The sequence below is a fragment of the Opisthocomus hoazin genome, chromosome 1 (genome assembly GCF_030867145.1).
Source record: "Opisthocomus hoazin isolate bOpiHoa1 chromosome 1, bOpiHoa1.hap1, whole genome shotgun sequence".
In the NCBI taxonomy this organism is placed as follows: domain Eukaryota; kingdom Metazoa; phylum Chordata; class Aves; order Opisthocomiformes; family Opisthocomidae; genus Opisthocomus; species Opisthocomus hoazin.
Window position 1 is genome coordinate 6,436,259 of NC_134414.1, and position 17,922 is coordinate 6,454,180.

The window sequence follows — 17,922 nt, forward strand, 5'->3', positions numbered from 1 at the left end:
AATTTTTAAAAGGCCCTAGAGACTACTCGATTTTCAGGCCAGAGGGAATTGCAGTACGATCTGACTTCCCAGACAACATAATCTAGCAGACTATATCCAGGATTTTATCTATCAATCAAGTCTGCTTGTTCTGTTTGATGTCCAGTGCCTTTTGAAAGGATGGCTTTGGATTAGAGCTGGGCAGTGATGAAGAGCACACCACACTGTTACGCAGGCTGTTCATACGGTTGACAGCCCTCTGCCCCACCTCTGGAAGATATCCACCACTTCTTTCAGAGATGGATTTCAATCCTAGTGGAAGGGGATATGGCTGCTGGAAAGGCACACCTAATCCCCCAAAGCCGGAAGGAGAATAGAGACGCCCAAATTCTCACCAATGCACCTTATTTATTGTGCATGATGTCTAGGTCCCCTGTATTGTCAGTTTAGAGAAAAAGGCATGACCAGAAAATGATTCACACATTAGATGAGCTGTGTTACTCCCTGGAGCACTCTTTAGGGAGCCACGGCCATTTATAGTGATAAACTAGCAAAAGGTAGCAGGCCAAATTCATATTTGAGGTGGTGTCTCCATGTGCACTTAGCACCCATGGCAGTCACCAGAGATATCAACAGATCCAACAGAGCCAAGACTGCATTTCGGCTGTGCCAACATAGGTGCCTGTTGGATGAGGTGATTGCTTTAGAGTTGGCTGAAGCCTGGGTATCACAGAAGGGTTTATGTTGGAAGGAAAGTTCCGGTTGGCAGTCTACAGTCCAACGTCCTCTGGCTCAGAGCATGTCCATCTTCAAGGTTAGATGTAGTACTCATGTGGATAACTAAATTCAAGCAACCTGAATGCCACCTGAGAAGTACAGATAAGCAATAATTTGTAGCTGGTTGGCTCATTCAGGGAACATATACTTATCCACTGGGCATTGCCCCTTTCTCTCCTCTTTGTGAGCACCCTGCAGTGGTACCGAGTTTTTTCCTGAAGCTTCCTCTTGCTTTCTGAGAAAGTCGAGATCATGCTGGATATTTTTTCAGTGGTGTCCATGTGTTTCTCCTGGGGTCTCTATGTCACCAGGCCTGTTGCCTAACTAAGTGAAGAGAGGTCCTCAGATAAGATTTCATGTATGCAATATCAGGTTGTCTGCGAATACACGCAGCTCCTTCACGAGAGTTCTGCCTCTGAGCTCCCTCACCAAGATATTTACAGACATCCAGAGAGATTATGAACACGGATGAGCACTGGGCAGAGAGTTGTTTGACAGCATCATGCTAATAAGGGCTAATGCAAAGGTCAGCTGCTAACCTGGAGGTAAGCGTGGGCTGAAGTGACTCAGTAACAATGTGGTTTCTCTTTAGGTTCTTCGGGTCTGATGCTGACAGAGCCATACATACCACAAAACTGCTGCATAAGGGGTGGCCACATCCCACAAAGGGATTTGCATCACAGAGGTTCCAGGTTACTGTGCCTTGATTGCTCTACACCACTAATGGCTTTGGAGTGCCAGCCGCAACACAGCAATTAGTGAAATCTCAAAATCAAATGACACTCTCAGAATGACAGAGTGCGTAGCTTGGTAGGCACGTAAACCACCCCTGCCTACACATGTGTTGCTGGAGGCTCAGGAACCCAACTTCAGATCCTGTCTTCTAAGAGTAGTGGCACTAGGAGGAGTAGATTTGTGTCGAACGTGGTAAATATTGATGGCAGTTTTGCAAAGCCCAGGTACCGTATGGATGCCATGTAGGTAGGGGACACCCAGTCCCCCGAGGTGTTTTCTTCTGGGGTATAATCTGATCTGTCTTAAAGATGGTGAAGCTCGCTGTGACTTTACTTGCACTGTTTGAAAGGATTTCTGAGCCTGCTGAGTAAAGGGTGACTTTTCCAATGGGACTGCAGTCTCTCTTGTTCCCTCATCTCCTTAGCTTTGTGGAGGGTGTAATTCTACGCTAATAAAATATAATTTTCCTTTTTCTCCTCCCTCACATTTTACTTGTAAGACAAACTGCGGCGGGAGGGTAAGTATGACTCTTGGTGCTGTCATTTGCAATCACTGTCATGCCTGCCACCGGATCACTTGTTTCTGTTCACCATTGTGGCATTCTCATTTACTTTGCACCACCATTGCTGCTGCTTCACAAACGCACTGAGAGCATCACCCTCTTTGCTGGAAAGTCCCCAATCTGTGAACATGGTTAAAGCTGTAAGTGCTTCTCAGTAACGACCTCAACTTGAAGGAAGTACTTCTGAAGTGAAATGACAAATACTTCAACAAGGGCTTGTTGCCCATGGTTTGGCTTGCATGCACTGAGAGAAACTATGCTGAATAGCAAGAGCGTCTGAAGCAGGGTCAGAAAGGACTTCTTTGGGGCTAATTAAAATCTAGGTCATGCAGGCAGTGATGAATTTGCTCTGAGATGTGGTTCCTGTGTCGGCTACAGCAGAGCCCCTGCCTATCGGTAAAGCTTTATTTTCCCAAGGCAGGAGGGCTTTGCCTTCACCCAGCAATAGAAACCAGAGAGATATTTCCTTGGGGGTGCCCTTTGGCCTCTCGTCAGCAAAGTGGACAAGGTTTTGCATGCCATCAGCTGTGAGAACTGGTCAAATTGTGAGTATTTATCAACTAGGAATGACCTACAAAAGCAAGCAACAGTACAAGAGTTCATGCTGACAAAGTGTTTTGTGGATCACAAGGGAAGGGTCAGTGAGAGCATCCAGAAAGCATTCCTGCAAGTAATGGTTAACTCCTTTACAAGTCTTACCGGCTGCATTTGGGGCAGGGCAGACCACTGTGGTTGAAACACAAGGATTTCAGATCTCTGCAGAGGGTCAGTCTTTTTGAAAAGAGGCTCAAGGAAGATTAGAAATGTCCCTAAAATGAAGAGGGTAATAAATTATGAGGAGGAAAACAGTTTTCCAGGTATCTCACCCAGGACTGGAAGAGGACTTTGGATTCACTGGGGATCTTGGTGACATAATATCATTCAGAAACTGAGCTCAGTCCTTCTCTGAGCACTAAGCTTACCTGCTCTGTCCCTGTGGAAGGCTGGTCTGGGAATTCTCTGCTCCTCTACTTCAACGCTTTCTTCTTCTAACATCCAGTCTACATGATTTCACAGCCAATTTCTACCCTTTGGATTTGTGACAACTATGTTCTTGAGCTTAAAGAGCTTTTTTTCCTTTGCTGGCACGTAACCCCATATTACAGGGAAGACTCTTGTATCCTTTCTCAGTTACCACTGTAAATTGAAACCTCACCTGGGACTGAACAGAATGTTGCTCTCTGGTGTTGGCCATGAGGCTAGAAAGTGAGGAGTCCCTAAGGGCTTTCAGCAGCCCTGCTACAGGACACAATTGCCACCTACTGGCTGCCTTTCAGGAAGCCTGAGCTGGTGGGAAGTGTTGCGTAGATGGGGGCAAAGAAATTACCATCTCACTGCACCCAAACCCTTTCCATTATGACTGAGGGAAACTGGGCTTGATGGGAGAAACTCGACCTGGGTCTTTCAGCTTATGTCTCCAGGTCTCCCTTTCCACTCCTCTCCCCAGCAGTGGTAGTTATCTTGCTGCCTTCAGAAATGAGGAACAGCTCAGACTTGTTTTATTTGTCAGCCAGTTTGAAATATGCATGAAAAGAGGAGCAGCCAGAAGAGCAAACAGATTTTTCTTTTCAGTTCGCAAACATCCTTGCCTGTGCCACTTTGCTGCTTTGTGCCAAAGACTTACCGTCGGTTTTAGGTCACGCAGATAAAAAAACATAAGGATTATTTTTATAGTGAAATTACTTTTTTTTTTCCCTGAAGCATCAGTGGGGGCACTTTCACAGCTGGTCCCAACAGGAAAGAAAATTGAGATTAATCTTGTAACTCTATTTTCCAAAAGTTAACCTAAAGAAGGTGTCTTGGTTCCTTTGAAGTCATGGAGTGAAACTAGCCTTCATTTCATGCTCTTTGATTAGCCCAAGATCGAGCCGTGTTGACTTGCTTGGTCTAGATACTAACTTTTAGACAGCTGAAGTTGGGGAAGGAGATCCTTATTCTCCGCCTTGAGTTTGGGATCTGGCCAAACTTCCCAACCTCAGAGTTGCATCCAAGCAAGATGACAAAGGTCATGAGTCCTTTGGTGAGATGCTTGAGCGAAATGGCTCCTGGAAGGGCAGAAATTAAAGAGCAAGACACCACAAAGGGATTTGCTGCCCGAGGCCCAGGACAGCTTTGCTCATTTGAATGCCTCAGAGAGCATGGGATGGACAAAATGCTGTTTCCAAAAATTACTCAGAAATAGCTGAGAAAGGGGATATCAGGACTTTGTGGGCCATATCCATGTGCACAGGACAAGGTTGCAGCATGGAGAGGCTTGGTTAGGCAGAGATGGTAGAGAAGAATGTATTGCAGGAGGCTTAGCAGCTCTGTTGTGGAATTTTAAAAATAGGTTAGACAGTCATCTGTCAGGAATAGTTTGGATCCAGCTGGTCCTGCTTTGAGATAGGGCAATGATCTCCAGGTCCCTTTTCATCTCTAGTTTCTCATAACCTGTGCAATGCAGTAAATATGTACGGATAAGTGCCGTCTGGTGATATTTTTGCAAACATGAGCTTGGCTTGAAACTCTGAATCTTAACTGAGGAGCATGTGAAGTACGAATTAAGGCTTGAATCCTTGTTGTGCATGAGCAGGGCCAAGTATGAACGGATTTAGATAGTCTGGGACTTTTATTCCAGTTTTGCTCCAGGCTCCACCCTGCAAGCATCTTTGACTTGAACATCATCTTTCATCTGGCTTTTGATAAACCTTGATTTTTCTGGCCTCCACGCTCCATCCAAGCAGTCAAAGCCTCTCAGCCACATCTCAATGTCCCCATAACCCTTCATGTGCTTCTCCTCCAGACATACACTGGTTCAATACTGGTGGCAGTAAACCCCTACCAGCTCCTACCCATCTACTCACCTGAGCAGATACGCCTGTACACCAACAAAAAGATTGGCGAGATGCCACCACACATCTTCGCAATTGCTGACAACTGCTACTTCAACATGCAGCGCAACAACAAGGACCAGTGCTGTATCATAAGGTGAGTTCGTGAATTCCCAAGTGGGCCATATTCTGAAAACAGGTGCTGAGCACCTGCAACGTGGTTGATAGGGAGCAGCTTATTAAATAGAATCAGAAATTTGAATGACCTATTAGACATTCCATCCACATATTCCCAGTGCAGAGGTCTCTGCAGTCACTGTTCCTAGTAAAGATGCTTTATCGATCCCTTTGTTGTTACTCTGCAACCCAATAAATCTCATATTCAACTTTAACCTCCCATTTTAAGTTTAAACCGAATACTCCTACAGACATCTAAGATGCAAATATCTATATATCCTGCACTAGGAAGGGGCAGGGACAAGCTTGATTGCTGGACCTGTGGTTATTCACACTGCGGAACTGGTGTCTCCCTGCATGGCTCTGCACTGGGCTGGTCAACCTTGGGCTCCAAGAAATGCCTAGTCACAGTTACAGGCATAGTTCGCTTCAGTGTCTGTCTCAAATGGTGGTATGAACCAGATTTGGTTCCCTCAGCCCTCCAATGCTATCCTTTCAAGTTCTGAACGCTCAAATAGTCCTGCATGTTTTCAGGCACCACCTCCCTCCAAGGCATGCCTGCCCTAAGTTTCGCTGCACAATGACATTTCTCTGGAGCACCCCATGCACAGTATTTCAGATACATGGGACTGAAAAGACCATGTGGTAATGATTACCTTGCAGGGCTAAAGCAGCAGCATATGGACCCCAGAGGAGAGTCAAGGCCAGGCGTGATGCAGTGTGCCAGTGGCCAGCCAACCCCGACAAGTGAGGCAATTCAGCCATGGGGCCAGGGCTGGTTATTGAACACCAGGAAGGTCCATTTCCATCATTTCTACTGGCTACCTCGTATATCAGACAGGCCATAGACTCACGCCAAGGGATTTCTGCCCAGCCCTTCCTCTTGTGCCGTCGCAAGAGAACTGAAGTTATCTTTCAGCAGAGAGAAAGTTTTGGGGAGCAACTCCTACTTCCTGCCCCATGATTCTTCTCCTCTCCTACCTGCCCCCTGGTAGGGCATGCCTAGAGGACCTGTAAAAGTGGCTGCCACTGAAAAGCAGTATTTCACAGTCTGCCTTTTGGCAGCCCAAGAGTGATGATGAAGATGCCCCATGAGACCAGCTAGCCCCTGGACCACAGGCTCATGGTCTGGTGATCGTACCTGGAAAAGCAGTGTCTGAAAGTGCTTCACGACCTTCTTAGTGCTGATTAAATGACGGTATTTTCTGGAGACACCCAAACCCAAGAAACTGCTTGGGCCAAATGGACTGAAGAACAAATCTGAATATTGGCTGGAGCTCTTCGGTACTGTGTCTGACCATTTCTCCTGCAACTAGTCCTTGGGATGTTGGAAACTCATCCTCAATGGCCAGGTCCTGCTTGCGCTAGCAGAATAGGCACAGACACATCAGTTTCTTTGGAGACAGAGAGAGGGACATTGGCAGGGATGCAGCAGGGCTTTCACTGACCTTGATTCCTGTTGTCTTTGCAGCGGTGAATCCGGAGCAGGGAAGACAGAAAGCACAAAACTGATTCTGCAGTTCCTTGCGGCCATCAGCGGTCAGCACTCCTGGATCGAGCAGCAGGTCCTGGAGGCAAATCCCATCTTGGAAGGTGAGGCCTCAGATGATGGAGGCATTATTTTTACTTGCAAAAAAAGTCAGCTTCAGGAACCATAAAATATGGCCAAATGCAAGTCACTTTGTTGTATTTTGAATTTCAAAAACTGACCAAATTAAAAAAAAATATCAAAAGCAATGATGTAAACATTTGTTAAATAGAATATTTGGTTTCTTTCCATCTGAATTTATTTTTCACTAGACAAATATTCTCTGATTTGGGCTCTCAAGTTTTCCATTAATATTTTTGACAGCTGTTGTTGAAAGTGATGTATTTCAGCTGACCTGAAAAATTTTTCAAACGGTTTATTCACTTAAAATTGAAAAATGTGTTTTTTCCACTTCAGTCAGAGCTTTTTACCCGAAAAATTTCAAAACAGAAATCTGAATTTTACCTTGTTCTCTGTGTAGTCTGCGATTTGAAAAATGCTGATCACCAAATAGAATCATAGAATCATAGATTGGTTGGAAGGGACCTTAAAGATCATCCAGTTCTACCCCCCTGCCATCAGCAGGGACATCTTCCACCAGACCAGGGTGCTCAGAGCTCCATCCAACCTGGCCTTGAACCCTGCCAGGGAGGGGGCAGCCACAGCTTCTCTGGGCAACCTGGGCCAGGGCCTCACCACCCTCATGGGGAAGAATTTCTTCCTAATATCTAATCTAAATCTGCCCTCTTTTAGTTTACAGCCGTTCCCCCTTGTCCTATCACTACACACCCTTGTGAAAAGTCCCTCTCCATCCTTCCTGTCGGCCCCTTCAGGTACTGGCAGGCTGCTTGGAGATCACCCTGGAGCCTTCTCTTCTCTAGGCTGAAACAGCCCCAGCTCCCTCAGCCTGTCCTCGTAGGAGAGGTGCTCCAGCCCTCGGATCATCTTTGTGGCCCTCCTCTGACCCCACTCCAACACATCCACGTTCTTCCTATGTTGGGGGCTCCAGAGCTGGACGCAGGACTCCAGGTGGGGTCTCAGGAGAGCGCAGTAAAGGGGCAGAATCCCCTCCCTTGACCTGCTGGCCAGGCTTCTCTTGATGCAGTCCAAATACAAAAAAGCCCAAATACACAAAGCTCTTCTGAAAAATCTCATCACCTCCTCCAGCACTGGAATTATAACTGTATGCAAAGCACCAATATCACGTAAATACTGCTTTCAACTAACTCCTTCTTTGTGCTCCTCTCCGTATTTCCAAGGACAACTAACTGATTTTTTTTTTTTTTATTTGACCAGAGTTGCAAAAATCCTATTCCTAGTCTTTGCTGGTTCAGCAGAACATGAGACTGATTTGACCAGAGCCTCACAGACTAAACACCTTGTGCTGGCAATACACAATAGCAAACCCCACGTTTTGCTTCCAAGAGCAGCGAATGGCAGCAGAATGCAGAAAAAGAAATAAAGGCAGTTCAAGAAAGAACCAGATAATGAGAATCTGCTCATGGCCTTAATAGGTACATTGGCAAGCTGTGACTGTGATCAGCTCCTCTGTTTTAATTGGATGTCTGTAAATTAAATAGGTGATCTGACCCTCGGGCCCCAGTGTGATGCCAGGTGGACCTTTTACCCTGATGCAGAAAAATAACAGTTTCCTTAAAGAATATTATTTTTACCTCTCCTGCTACTCACAGAAAGCAGTGTTTTGCTTGGTAAATAGTCCCCTAGGAATCAACTGAAATGTGAATATCCTAACTGCTTTCCATGCAGAATATTAGCAGAGCAGACAAGAAAGTCACTGGCTGAGCTCTCCTTCTCTGTGCTTTGTTAGAGCTTCCTTCAGCTGAGGCATGAAGATGAAGCGAGGCTCTCAGGGCACCGCAGGGCTGCCTGACCACTGGCGTTGTAAAGCATCACGGTGCGTGGCATGTTCACAGGGTGATTTTGAACACGCACTTCATCACTGCTAGGACTGAGGTGGAGAGAGGCTCTGTATTTCAAATGCATCTCCATCACGTGCCAGCAATCCTGGAGCACAAATTCCAAGGCATGCTGGCCAGGGCGCTCGTGCCAGCTGTCCACACCCACACAGAGTATGGACATGAGTACCTTTGTTTGCACAGTCTGTTTGCAGGGTGAAGTCTCCTGCTGGAGGTTGGCTTAGTCCTCTGTATCTCCCTAAAGCACGAGCTCTTTCCTTTCCCTCGCAGTCACCAAATCACTCACCAGCAGCTCTGTCATTTCCTGCACAGCGTCACCACACACACTGCAGCATCCTCCTGCCAGCCTTGCTCAACCCTCTTGTGTTTCATCAGCTGCTGCCAAAACCCTGCTGTCCTAGCCCTTCTTCCTGGATAAGGTCACCCCGTTCCCATGCTGTCTTCTCTGTGCTCCTCTCTGTATTTCCAAGGACAGACATCTGTGGTATATCATGTTTCCCAACGCTGAGATAAAATTGACCAGCCAAACTTAAGGGAAAGGTTTTGGGACTGCCTTTTACCCTCTCAGCCTTACTCTTCTGACTATTTTTTATGTCCATGAGATCAGATCCATGATCGTCCCTGCATCAGATCCTCTCTAACCCACTGCAATTCTTCCCCACAGCTTTTGGGAACGCAAAGACCATCCGTAACGACAACTCCAGCCGATTTGGGAAGTACATCGACATCCACTTCAACAAAAGGGGAGCCATCGAGGGGGCGAAGATTGAGCAGTACCTGCTGGAGAAGTCCCGGGTCTGCAGGCAGGTAAGGTGATACACCTGCAAGGCGTGGGAGTGGGCACTTGGTCAGTTTGCCTTTGCGATGCCATTCTCCTCACAGAGCTGACACTTGCTCTTCTACTGCAGGCCCAGGATGAGAGGAATTACCATGTATTCTACTGTATGCTGAGAGGAATGACGATGGAGCAGAAGAAGAAGCTGGGTCTTGGGAAAGCCAAGGATTACAACTACCTTGCGATGGTGAGAGTGCAGTGAAACAGAGGTTTGCTGGGGTGTTGCAGGGAGACCTTGTTAGCAAGGGAGACAGAAGAGAGAGGTGCTTCCTCCACAGCCAAGAGCTGCTTTGGTGGTTATGATCTTTCCAAGTCTCAGCCACAGGATTTGTGGGACTTCTTTATACCACCACAGTGAGTCTCACAGTCTTAGCACAAACCCTTTACCCCTGTCTATAGACCAGCTTATTTCTACTCTTCCTGTGAAGCAGGATGGGTTTGGTGTTTGGTGCCCAGACCACTTGTTAGGAAATAACCAGGGTGTTAGATGTGACTGGATATTCTTGCAGCTGCGATGGACAGGGAGGAGTGCATGACTGGATAGCATATGATGCTGAGCTGTCTCTGCTCCACATGTCTGACTGAACCACCAATCTCCAGCCCCACTCCCTGTATACCAGTGTCATGATAGAGAGGATCTGATAGAAGCAGGTGTAATTAAGGCTGGCCTGTTATCAGCACATCTGGGACCCAGCTTTGTAGCTGGATCAGTAGAAGCCTCCACCACGTTTCCTTGTTGCTCTGTATCCCCATCTCGGGGAGCTTTTTCTCCTCTGCTGACTGCGGCCAGACACAGGGTAGCTGGGGACAGCAGGGTAAGTGCAGGTCACAAGGCTGAGTACAGAATCATAGTGTACACCAAACAGAAGAGCCAGATCCATAGGTTCAACATCATCTTTTGCTTATTCACCCCTTAAACAAAACGCCTGCTGATTTAGGGGGAAGCCCTGGATGGCTTCGGGGTTACACCCAGACGCTCTCTGCTTTACCCCATGCACTGTGCGACCTCTTCGCCTCTCCAGGGTAACTGCACAACCTGCGACGGCAGAGATGACAGCAAGGAGTACGCCAACATCCGCTCTGCAATGAAGGTCCTTATGTTCACCGACACCGAGAACTGGGAGATCTCCAAGCTGCTGGCTGCCATCCTGCATATGGGGAACCTGCAGTACGAAGGTAAAACGATGAAATGCAGGGACATGGTCCAGCATATGTCTACTCCTTACCCTGCGTTGGTGAGAGGGGAGGGAGGGCTGTATCCAGACCACCCGCTATGGTGCCATGCCTTGGACTCAGGTGCTTATTGTGGTGTATTAGGACAAGTGAGGAGGAATAAGTCCACCTGCCCACTCTGCAGGGCTGCCAGACTCCAGTATGCTCAGTGACAGCCACCTTTTCTCAGTGTAGGGAGGTTGTCGATGGCCACAGGCTATTCAAGAGACTCAGGTTTTGAAAGTAGAGACTAATGGAGTGTTTGACAAGTGCTTGTGCAATTGGAAATGCCTTTGCAAAGGTACCAAACCGCTCTGCTATCAGAAATGACACGATGATTTAAAAAGCCTCTTTGGAAGACGAAAGCCTAAGGCACTTCCATGCTAGAATGTTTTTACCCATCAGCCATTTAGGGTGGCTGGCAGAGCAGAGTACAGGTCCTCTGCAGCCAGCAGCAGGACTCCAGCAGATGTATGAACTTTCCTCTCCCTTCTGATGGCCAGATTTTGCTTGGCCATCACACGGAAGCAGTGCAGAAAGACCCTTTGCCTCACCTCATCCACCTGCTGCAGAGCCATGTCCCTCACTGATGACCTTCTCTATGCCTTTCTTCCCCCAGCTCGGACCTATGACAACCTGGATGCCTGCGAGGTTGTTCAGTCAGCGTCGCTGATCACTGCGGCATCGTTGCTGGAGGTCAGTGGCTCCGTGGTGTGGCTGTCCTCTTTCTGTCTTGTTCCCACATTTCTAGTACCATGGCAAAGCCTAATCTGAGCCAGGCTCTCCTTACACCACCAGCTCTAGGAGGCTGGAGAGGTCCAGATAAGCCATACTTTGCCCTGCCCTGGCAGTGTGAAGGTGGGGGTCTCCATCTGAGCTGGGTATCTGAGCTCCTCTTCATGCCAGTGAAGAGAAACAGGCTCTTTGGTGGCACATCATCCTAAAAAGGACATCCAAAATAGCTTAGTCCCTAAACTAGAGTGTTTCTTTTATTGGCATAAAGAGAGCTCATTAGAGTAGCTGAAAGAGAGATGTCAGCCATACTGTGTGTATCTGAAGTGATGCGATATGGCCCTCACCCAAATCATCCATGCAGTGGCTGGAGCACTCTTCAGCGGCCTGCCCAGCAGGTAACAGGGCTCCCTCAGAGACACCATCTCATCTCCATAGGCACTGCTGGTCCCAGAGCGTGATCCACAGCTGTCTGCAGGTTGTTTTCATGTACTTTAGGGGGTGGGCATTTCCATGGCTTGATCTCAGAAGTGTGAAAAGTTGTCAAGGGATGCAAAGCCACATTCGTGATGGCACGGTACAGCTTTGCAAGCTTTGTTTTTTCATCTTCTCTCCCCATGCCTCATTAACGTCTCACACTAAGTCACAAGAACACTTTCCATAGTAAAACACTGTATAAAAGTGTTAATTGCTCTCTCTGAAAACGTTTGTGACATCATTTGAGATATTTGCCCTGTACAGCTAAGAAAAGTCATTTACCTCCAGCCATGGGGGGCTGCACTGTTCCTCTTTGGCCATGCACATTCAGGCCAGTAGACAGGCCGTTGTAAGGACACCTTGTGTTGTAAAGTCAACAGCTGTGTTTGGTGGTCTTCTTGCCAGGTTGACCCTCAGGACGTGATGAACTGCCTTACCAGCCGGACTATAATCACCAGGGGTGAGACTGTCTCCACACCTCTCAGCATGGAACAAGCACTGGATGTGAGGGATGCTTTTGTAAAGGTAGGTGGTAGGGCATTGCTTTCTGCTTTTGTTGATTAACTGAAAATATCTGCCAGTTCTGAGACCAGAGCATCCACTGCACAGGAAAAGTGTTTCACTTGGTCCTCATGTGAGCTCAGATCAGCGGGTGGCCTTGAAACTATTGTTCTTGCTGAGATGCACAGAGAGTTGAGATGGAAGGAGTCTAGATAACCTGGTCTTTGGGGCATTTGCAGTCTGGTCTTGAGGCTGTCTACACTTAAAGGTGACCTGTGGAAGAAGCCAGCATTCTGAAATTACTTCACCTCAACTTCAGGAAAATGTCCCAGCTTGAGCCCCAGGGTTAGATCCTCAGCTGTTCTGAATCAGAGCAGCTCTGTCAACATCTGTAACATCCACACCTGAATTTCAGTATTTAGGCATGTCTGTAGCAGTAAATAAAGCTGAATGTCACAGGAATAGGGATAGAGCAATTTAGCAGCCACCAGAGCACTTACAGAGATCATCAGCTGAGGCTTTGGGGTGATGAAGGTTGATGAGGTGGGTGTGCATCACTATTGTGCTGTTTGTAAGGTTGGAAAACAAGCGCTGGTGGCCCACCGCAAATGTGGCTCTGATCTTTGCTGGGCACTCTGGCCAACTTGGGCTCTCCACTCTATCTGCAGGGGACTGGTGGATAAGGCTGGCTGACTTGACACCTAACTGGTCTGGAAATCCAGACGGTGACTTCTTTAGTGGTGATGGGCCTTCGGATCAGGCTTCTCCTGATAGTACTGCTGTAGCTCATACCAAAGGAATGAATAACACTGTAAAACACGGTGTTCTGGAATTACTGACACAGCAATAGATGTTTCATTAAATCAGCAAAGTGTTCAGCCAGTGCTGCGACATTTAAGTCAGCACCGTGTCCAGGCGAGATGTCCTTGGCTTGTCTAGCAGTGTAACATGGCTCTGCTAGTCTGTAGAGATGCTTAGAAACCAAGGAAAGGTCTGTCTGACTTTACAGCGAGCTCATAGATCCAAAATTTAGGACTACACAAATCCGGGGTTTTGCTTTCAGTAGTCTTTTAGCTAGGCTTTCAGGTCCATTTTCCTTGATCTCCATAATGGCTCTTGAAGCTTTCAACCATGCCAGGAGTCTGGCATAAATGTTTGTGTGTGTGGCCTCAGGGACTGTCCAGTTGCTGGCCATGCTTTAGGGGATCGTGTGTCATCACGAGTGAAGTGGTGCCGCAGACTAGCAGGATGAACAGCTAACTTGTCTCAGTGACCTCCATCTTTGGGATATTGCAGGGAATTTATGGGTGGCTTTTTGTGTGGATTGTGGAGAAGATCAATGCTGCAATTTACAGACCTCCTTCCCAGGAACTCAAAAGTGTCAGGAGATCCATCGGCCTCCTTGACATCTTTGGCTTTGAGAACTTCACTGTAAACAGGTATGGAGCCTTTAAAAGGAGAACCAGCTCTTAAGCCTCCTTCACACTTCAAACTCAAGGTCTTGAAGTCCTTTCAACTCTCCTGAGATGAGCAGGACTAGGCTGGGCCAAGCCTTTTTCTATATGAGAGATTATCAGAGATAATCACTTCTATGTTGCAGCAGACAACATATTTCCTGAACTGATTGTTGTAGGCTACACAAATATGATGTCTATAACATTGTTTTGGGGGAGAAAAACTGTTTATCTGAACTGATAAGGAAATTCTCAGCAAACAGCAACCTTACTGCGTGGTTGATGTGGTCTGAGAGTATTGCTTCAAGCACAGAGATGGAGAAAGATAGACCATGGTGGATCTAAAGCAGCCTTTCCTTGACCTTCCCTCCACAGTTTTGAGCAGCTTTGCATTAACTTTGCAAATGAGAACCTGCAGCAGTTCTTCGTGCGCCATGTCTTCAAACTAGAGCAGGAGGAGTACAACCTGGAGAACATCAACTGGCAGCACATCGAGTTCACTGACAACCAGGATGCCTTGGACATGATTGCCATCAAGCCCATGAACATTATCTCCCTCATTGACGAGGAGAGCAAGTTCCCCAAGGTGTGTTTTTGGCTCAGCCCTGCTGCCGGTGACTCTCCTGTTTTCACCCCCTTCGCACTTGCATGCTGGCACGCTATGAGGGGGCTGATCAGCCCCAAACACACGTTCACCGGTGGGTTCACAGAATCACAGAATCACAGAATAGTAGGGGTTGGAAGGGACCTCTGTGGGTCATCTAGTCCACCCCCCCCGCCGAAGCAGGGTCACCTACAGCAGGCTGCACAGGACCTTGTCCAGGCGGGTCTTGAATATCTCCAGAGAAGGAGACTCCACAACCTCCCTGGGCAGCCTGTTCCAGTGCTCCGTCACCCTCAGAGAGAAGAAGTTCCTCCTCATGTTCAGACGGAACTTCCTGTGCCTCAGTTTGTGCCCATTACCCCTTGTCCTGTCACTGGGCACCACTGAAAAGAGCTTGGCCCCATCCTCCTGACACCCACCCTTCAGATATTTGTAGGCATTTATAAGGTCCCCTCGCAGCCTTCTCTTCTTCAGGCTGAACAAGCCCAGTTCCCTCAACCTCTCCTCGTAGTGGAGATGCTCCAGTCCCCTCACCATCCTTGTAGCCCTCCGCTGGACTCTCTCCAGTAGCTCTTCATCCTTCTTGAACTGGGGAGCCCAACTGGGTTGCCTAGTCATAGTTTTTATTGCTCTCTCACATTTCCTTCCATGAGTACCACAACTATGCTTAAAACAAGTTAGTATTTCTAATGGAAGGATGTGCCTGCAAGAGGCTCAAGAATAGCCTCTGACAAAGTTTAAGAGAAAATAATATTAAATATCCTTCATTTGGAGCAATATCTTGAATATAGCACAACATAGGAGTGATATTTAATGAATTTCTTTAATTTCTGCATTTGAGATATCCCCTCTAACACATCTTTTCTCAAAGTAAATACACATTGTCACCCGACACAAATAGAAATGCACTATTAATTGGAAAATTCTGTCAATGAGACAAACCCTGGTTAAACATCAGACCTTTTCCTGCGTGCACAGGGTACAGATGCCACCATGTTACACAAGTTGAACTCCCAGCACAAGCTGAACACCAACTATATTCCTCCGAAGAATAACTATGAAACCCAGTTTGGCATTAACCACTTTGCTGGAATCGTTTACTATGAAACAAAAGGTATGGGGCATGTCTTGGGCACTGCGGGTGTGAGGGGATACTCGGGAGAAGGTGAGCTGCTGCTGATGCACTGGAGCAGAGCAGGATGGTAGCCCCTAGTAGTGTCACTGTAGTCCTTCTCTGGCTGCAATGATTTGGCCCTGCAATGGTGCCGATGAGCTGCAGAGTTTGGTGCTCTTTTGCTTGTGTGTGCCCACGACAGAGTTGCAGTGCTTTACACCACATGCATCTTTGATCCTGTCTCGAGATGAGTCTCTTCTTCCTTCTCTTGGTCGCCCTTTCTCTGCCCACTGATTACCCCCATGACCTCCCCAAGAACAGCCAGTAGTCCAGCAACCCAGGGGCTGCTTGCAGGGCACATTCTGGCCATGTTGCACCGTGCCATCGATCTGTGTGTTGTCTTATTATTCCTCTAGGTTTCTTGGAGAAAAACAGGGACACGCTGCACGGAGACATCATTCAGCTGGTGCATTCCTCAAAAAACAAATTCATCAAGCAGATCTTCCAAGCAGATGTGGCAATGGTAATGCAGGCGAGAGATCTTTATTCACGGGGGATGTGTTCCTGGGGAAAAGGCAGAAGATTTACAAAACGTCGTTTTGCTCTGATGCTGTTTGGAGTGTTTCAAGCCTGCTAGTGTGAGCCAACCATCAGAAAGCGTTCATGTGCTGTCATGGGTACCTCCACACTGATGTCCCCAGTTCACTGCATTCAGTTCATCAAATATTATTTTGTGCTGTGATTGGTCCTCTTGCAATTGTGTAGGGACAGGAACAATAAGGTTTGTGATTGTAGAAATATGAGAGAGAAAGAGCCGACCACTCCAGTTGAGTAGTCCAGGTCTGTGAAGAACAGAGTGAAAAATTAAAACCAAATACTTGTAGACCAGAGCAGAGCGAAGGGCCCATCTGGTTGGCCTTTAAGCACCACAGCAGGTCTGGGAGGGACCAGCCAACAGCCGTGTTTTACTGTTACGTCAGCAGAGAGAGGGGACACCAGCTGCGAAAGCTGAACTTTAAAGCTCCCCTTTCCAGTTCCCAGTCCTCCAGTAGAATATGTGCTTACTCCGTGCTCAGTGCAGGAGAAGACCATGTTCGCTGAAGCTTTGGAGAAAGACACAGTTATTGCTTTAACTATTCCCACCTCATCTGAGCATTTATCACTAGGATACCAGCTTAAATGCTGAGTTTTCTTAAGTTGAACATTTACATCTCCCTACTAAGACATCAGCAGCCGTGTTTCCAAAATTAAAGTAGAAACTACTGTAAAATATCAGCCTTGCAGAATCTGAAAGTCTACACAGATAGGTCACTATGGATAAATCTTCCAGTCTTTCCCTAGGCAAAGCCATGGGACTGCAGAGGGTGGGGATAAAATCTTCCAAAGCGACCACATTTTTTAGAAGTTGGGGTCCAGTTTTCAAATTCCAGCCAATGCCACTGATGGTCCGAGGGACTTAGGGACTTTCAGGAGCACCAATGAGATAGAAGTGCTAGATTACTTTGCCTGCTAAGGGAAATAAATGTTTAAACTCCCAAGAATTTTGTTTAAATAGGCTACAGATACTTTTGTAAGCCTTGTTCATAACCCTTAGCCACTCAGTTTTGCTCCTGATGAAATGAATGATCAATATCCTTTTGACCTCACTAGGAACAAGGTAGCTTTTATCAGCCCCAGTTAAGCTACCTATTGGCATGACACTCCCGGTAGGTTCAGAGCTATCTGCAGATGTGGATGCTCCTGCTGAACTAGACGCTGACTCCCTTAGCATCAGTGCTGCCATTTACTTTGCTTTTTATTGCTTGTTCCTCACTGCTTTTTATTTTCAGTGCAAGCTTTGCAGTTCGCCTTGATATGATTTCTTCCTTCTTTGGGCAGAGCAGAGATACACTCTGGGGAATCCATGAGAGGGAGCTCTCAGGTTTACACAGTCATGTGGACTTGTTCATGGGAACACCTACCCAGCATCTTTAAAAGATGCTGGAAGCGTATGACACCAAAATTGAGACGTCCGCCTGGGTATTGTCTAGGACTTGAGTGCTGAGACCTTTTAAAGCATCAGAGCACTTTTTTTGAAATAAACCTTTTCCTTTATAGTTCCATTAAGCATCTTCAGAATCTGTCCCAAGTGGTGGTCCCTGTGCTTTGATACTTTAATGATCTCTGCTTTTCTTTTTTGAATGAAAGATTTGTGACCCGACTGGCCTGAAACTGGAAGAGAAGCAAACACTATGTACCAGCTCCCCTACTCATGCACATGGGTAGTGTGAACTGGGAGAGCACAAATTCCCTAAACACAAATGAAACTGCTCAGACAAGCAGGATCCAACATGGAGCTGAGATGATTTTGTCATTGTTTTGCACCGAAGTTCAATAATGTTTGCAGCCCCTTTCTTAAAACACATTCCCAAAAGAAGTAGCAGGGGAGCATGGGTCATGGGAATTGGCT

The 17,922-nt window shown here is 47.0% G+C and overlaps 1 protein-coding gene across 6 annotated transcripts in view; it reads left to right on the forward strand.

Moving 5' to 3' along the window:
* The window catches only part of MYO7A (myosin VIIA), a 117,643-nt gene that overhangs the window by 52,312 nt on the left and 47,409 nt on the right, over window positions 1–17,922 (forward strand). For 4 of the 6 annotated variants that reach the window (XM_075415844.1, XM_075415869.1, XM_075415862.1 and 1 more), the window contains exons 5-16: window positions 1,991–2,008; window positions 4,875–5,059; window positions 6,551–6,672; window positions 9,209–9,351; window positions 9,453–9,566; window positions 10,402–10,555; window positions 11,211–11,287; window positions 12,206–12,325; window positions 13,598–13,740; window positions 14,131–14,341; window positions 15,338–15,473; window positions 15,890–15,996. In XM_075415844.1, coding sequence (XP_075271959.1) covers window positions 1,991–2,008; window positions 4,875–5,059; window positions 6,551–6,672; window positions 9,209–9,351; window positions 9,453–9,566; window positions 10,402–10,555; window positions 11,211–11,287; window positions 12,206–12,325; window positions 13,598–13,740; window positions 14,131–14,341; window positions 15,338–15,473; window positions 15,890–15,996 — 1,530 coding nt within the window. The remainder of the gene's footprint in view (window positions 1–1,990; window positions 2,009–4,874; window positions 5,060–6,550; window positions 6,673–9,208; window positions 9,352–9,452; window positions 9,567–10,401; window positions 10,556–11,210; window positions 11,288–12,205; window positions 12,326–13,597; window positions 13,741–14,130; window positions 14,342–15,337; window positions 15,474–15,889; window positions 15,997–17,922) is intronic. The other 2 variants (XM_075415853.1, XM_075415888.1) reach the window with 1 other exon arrangement.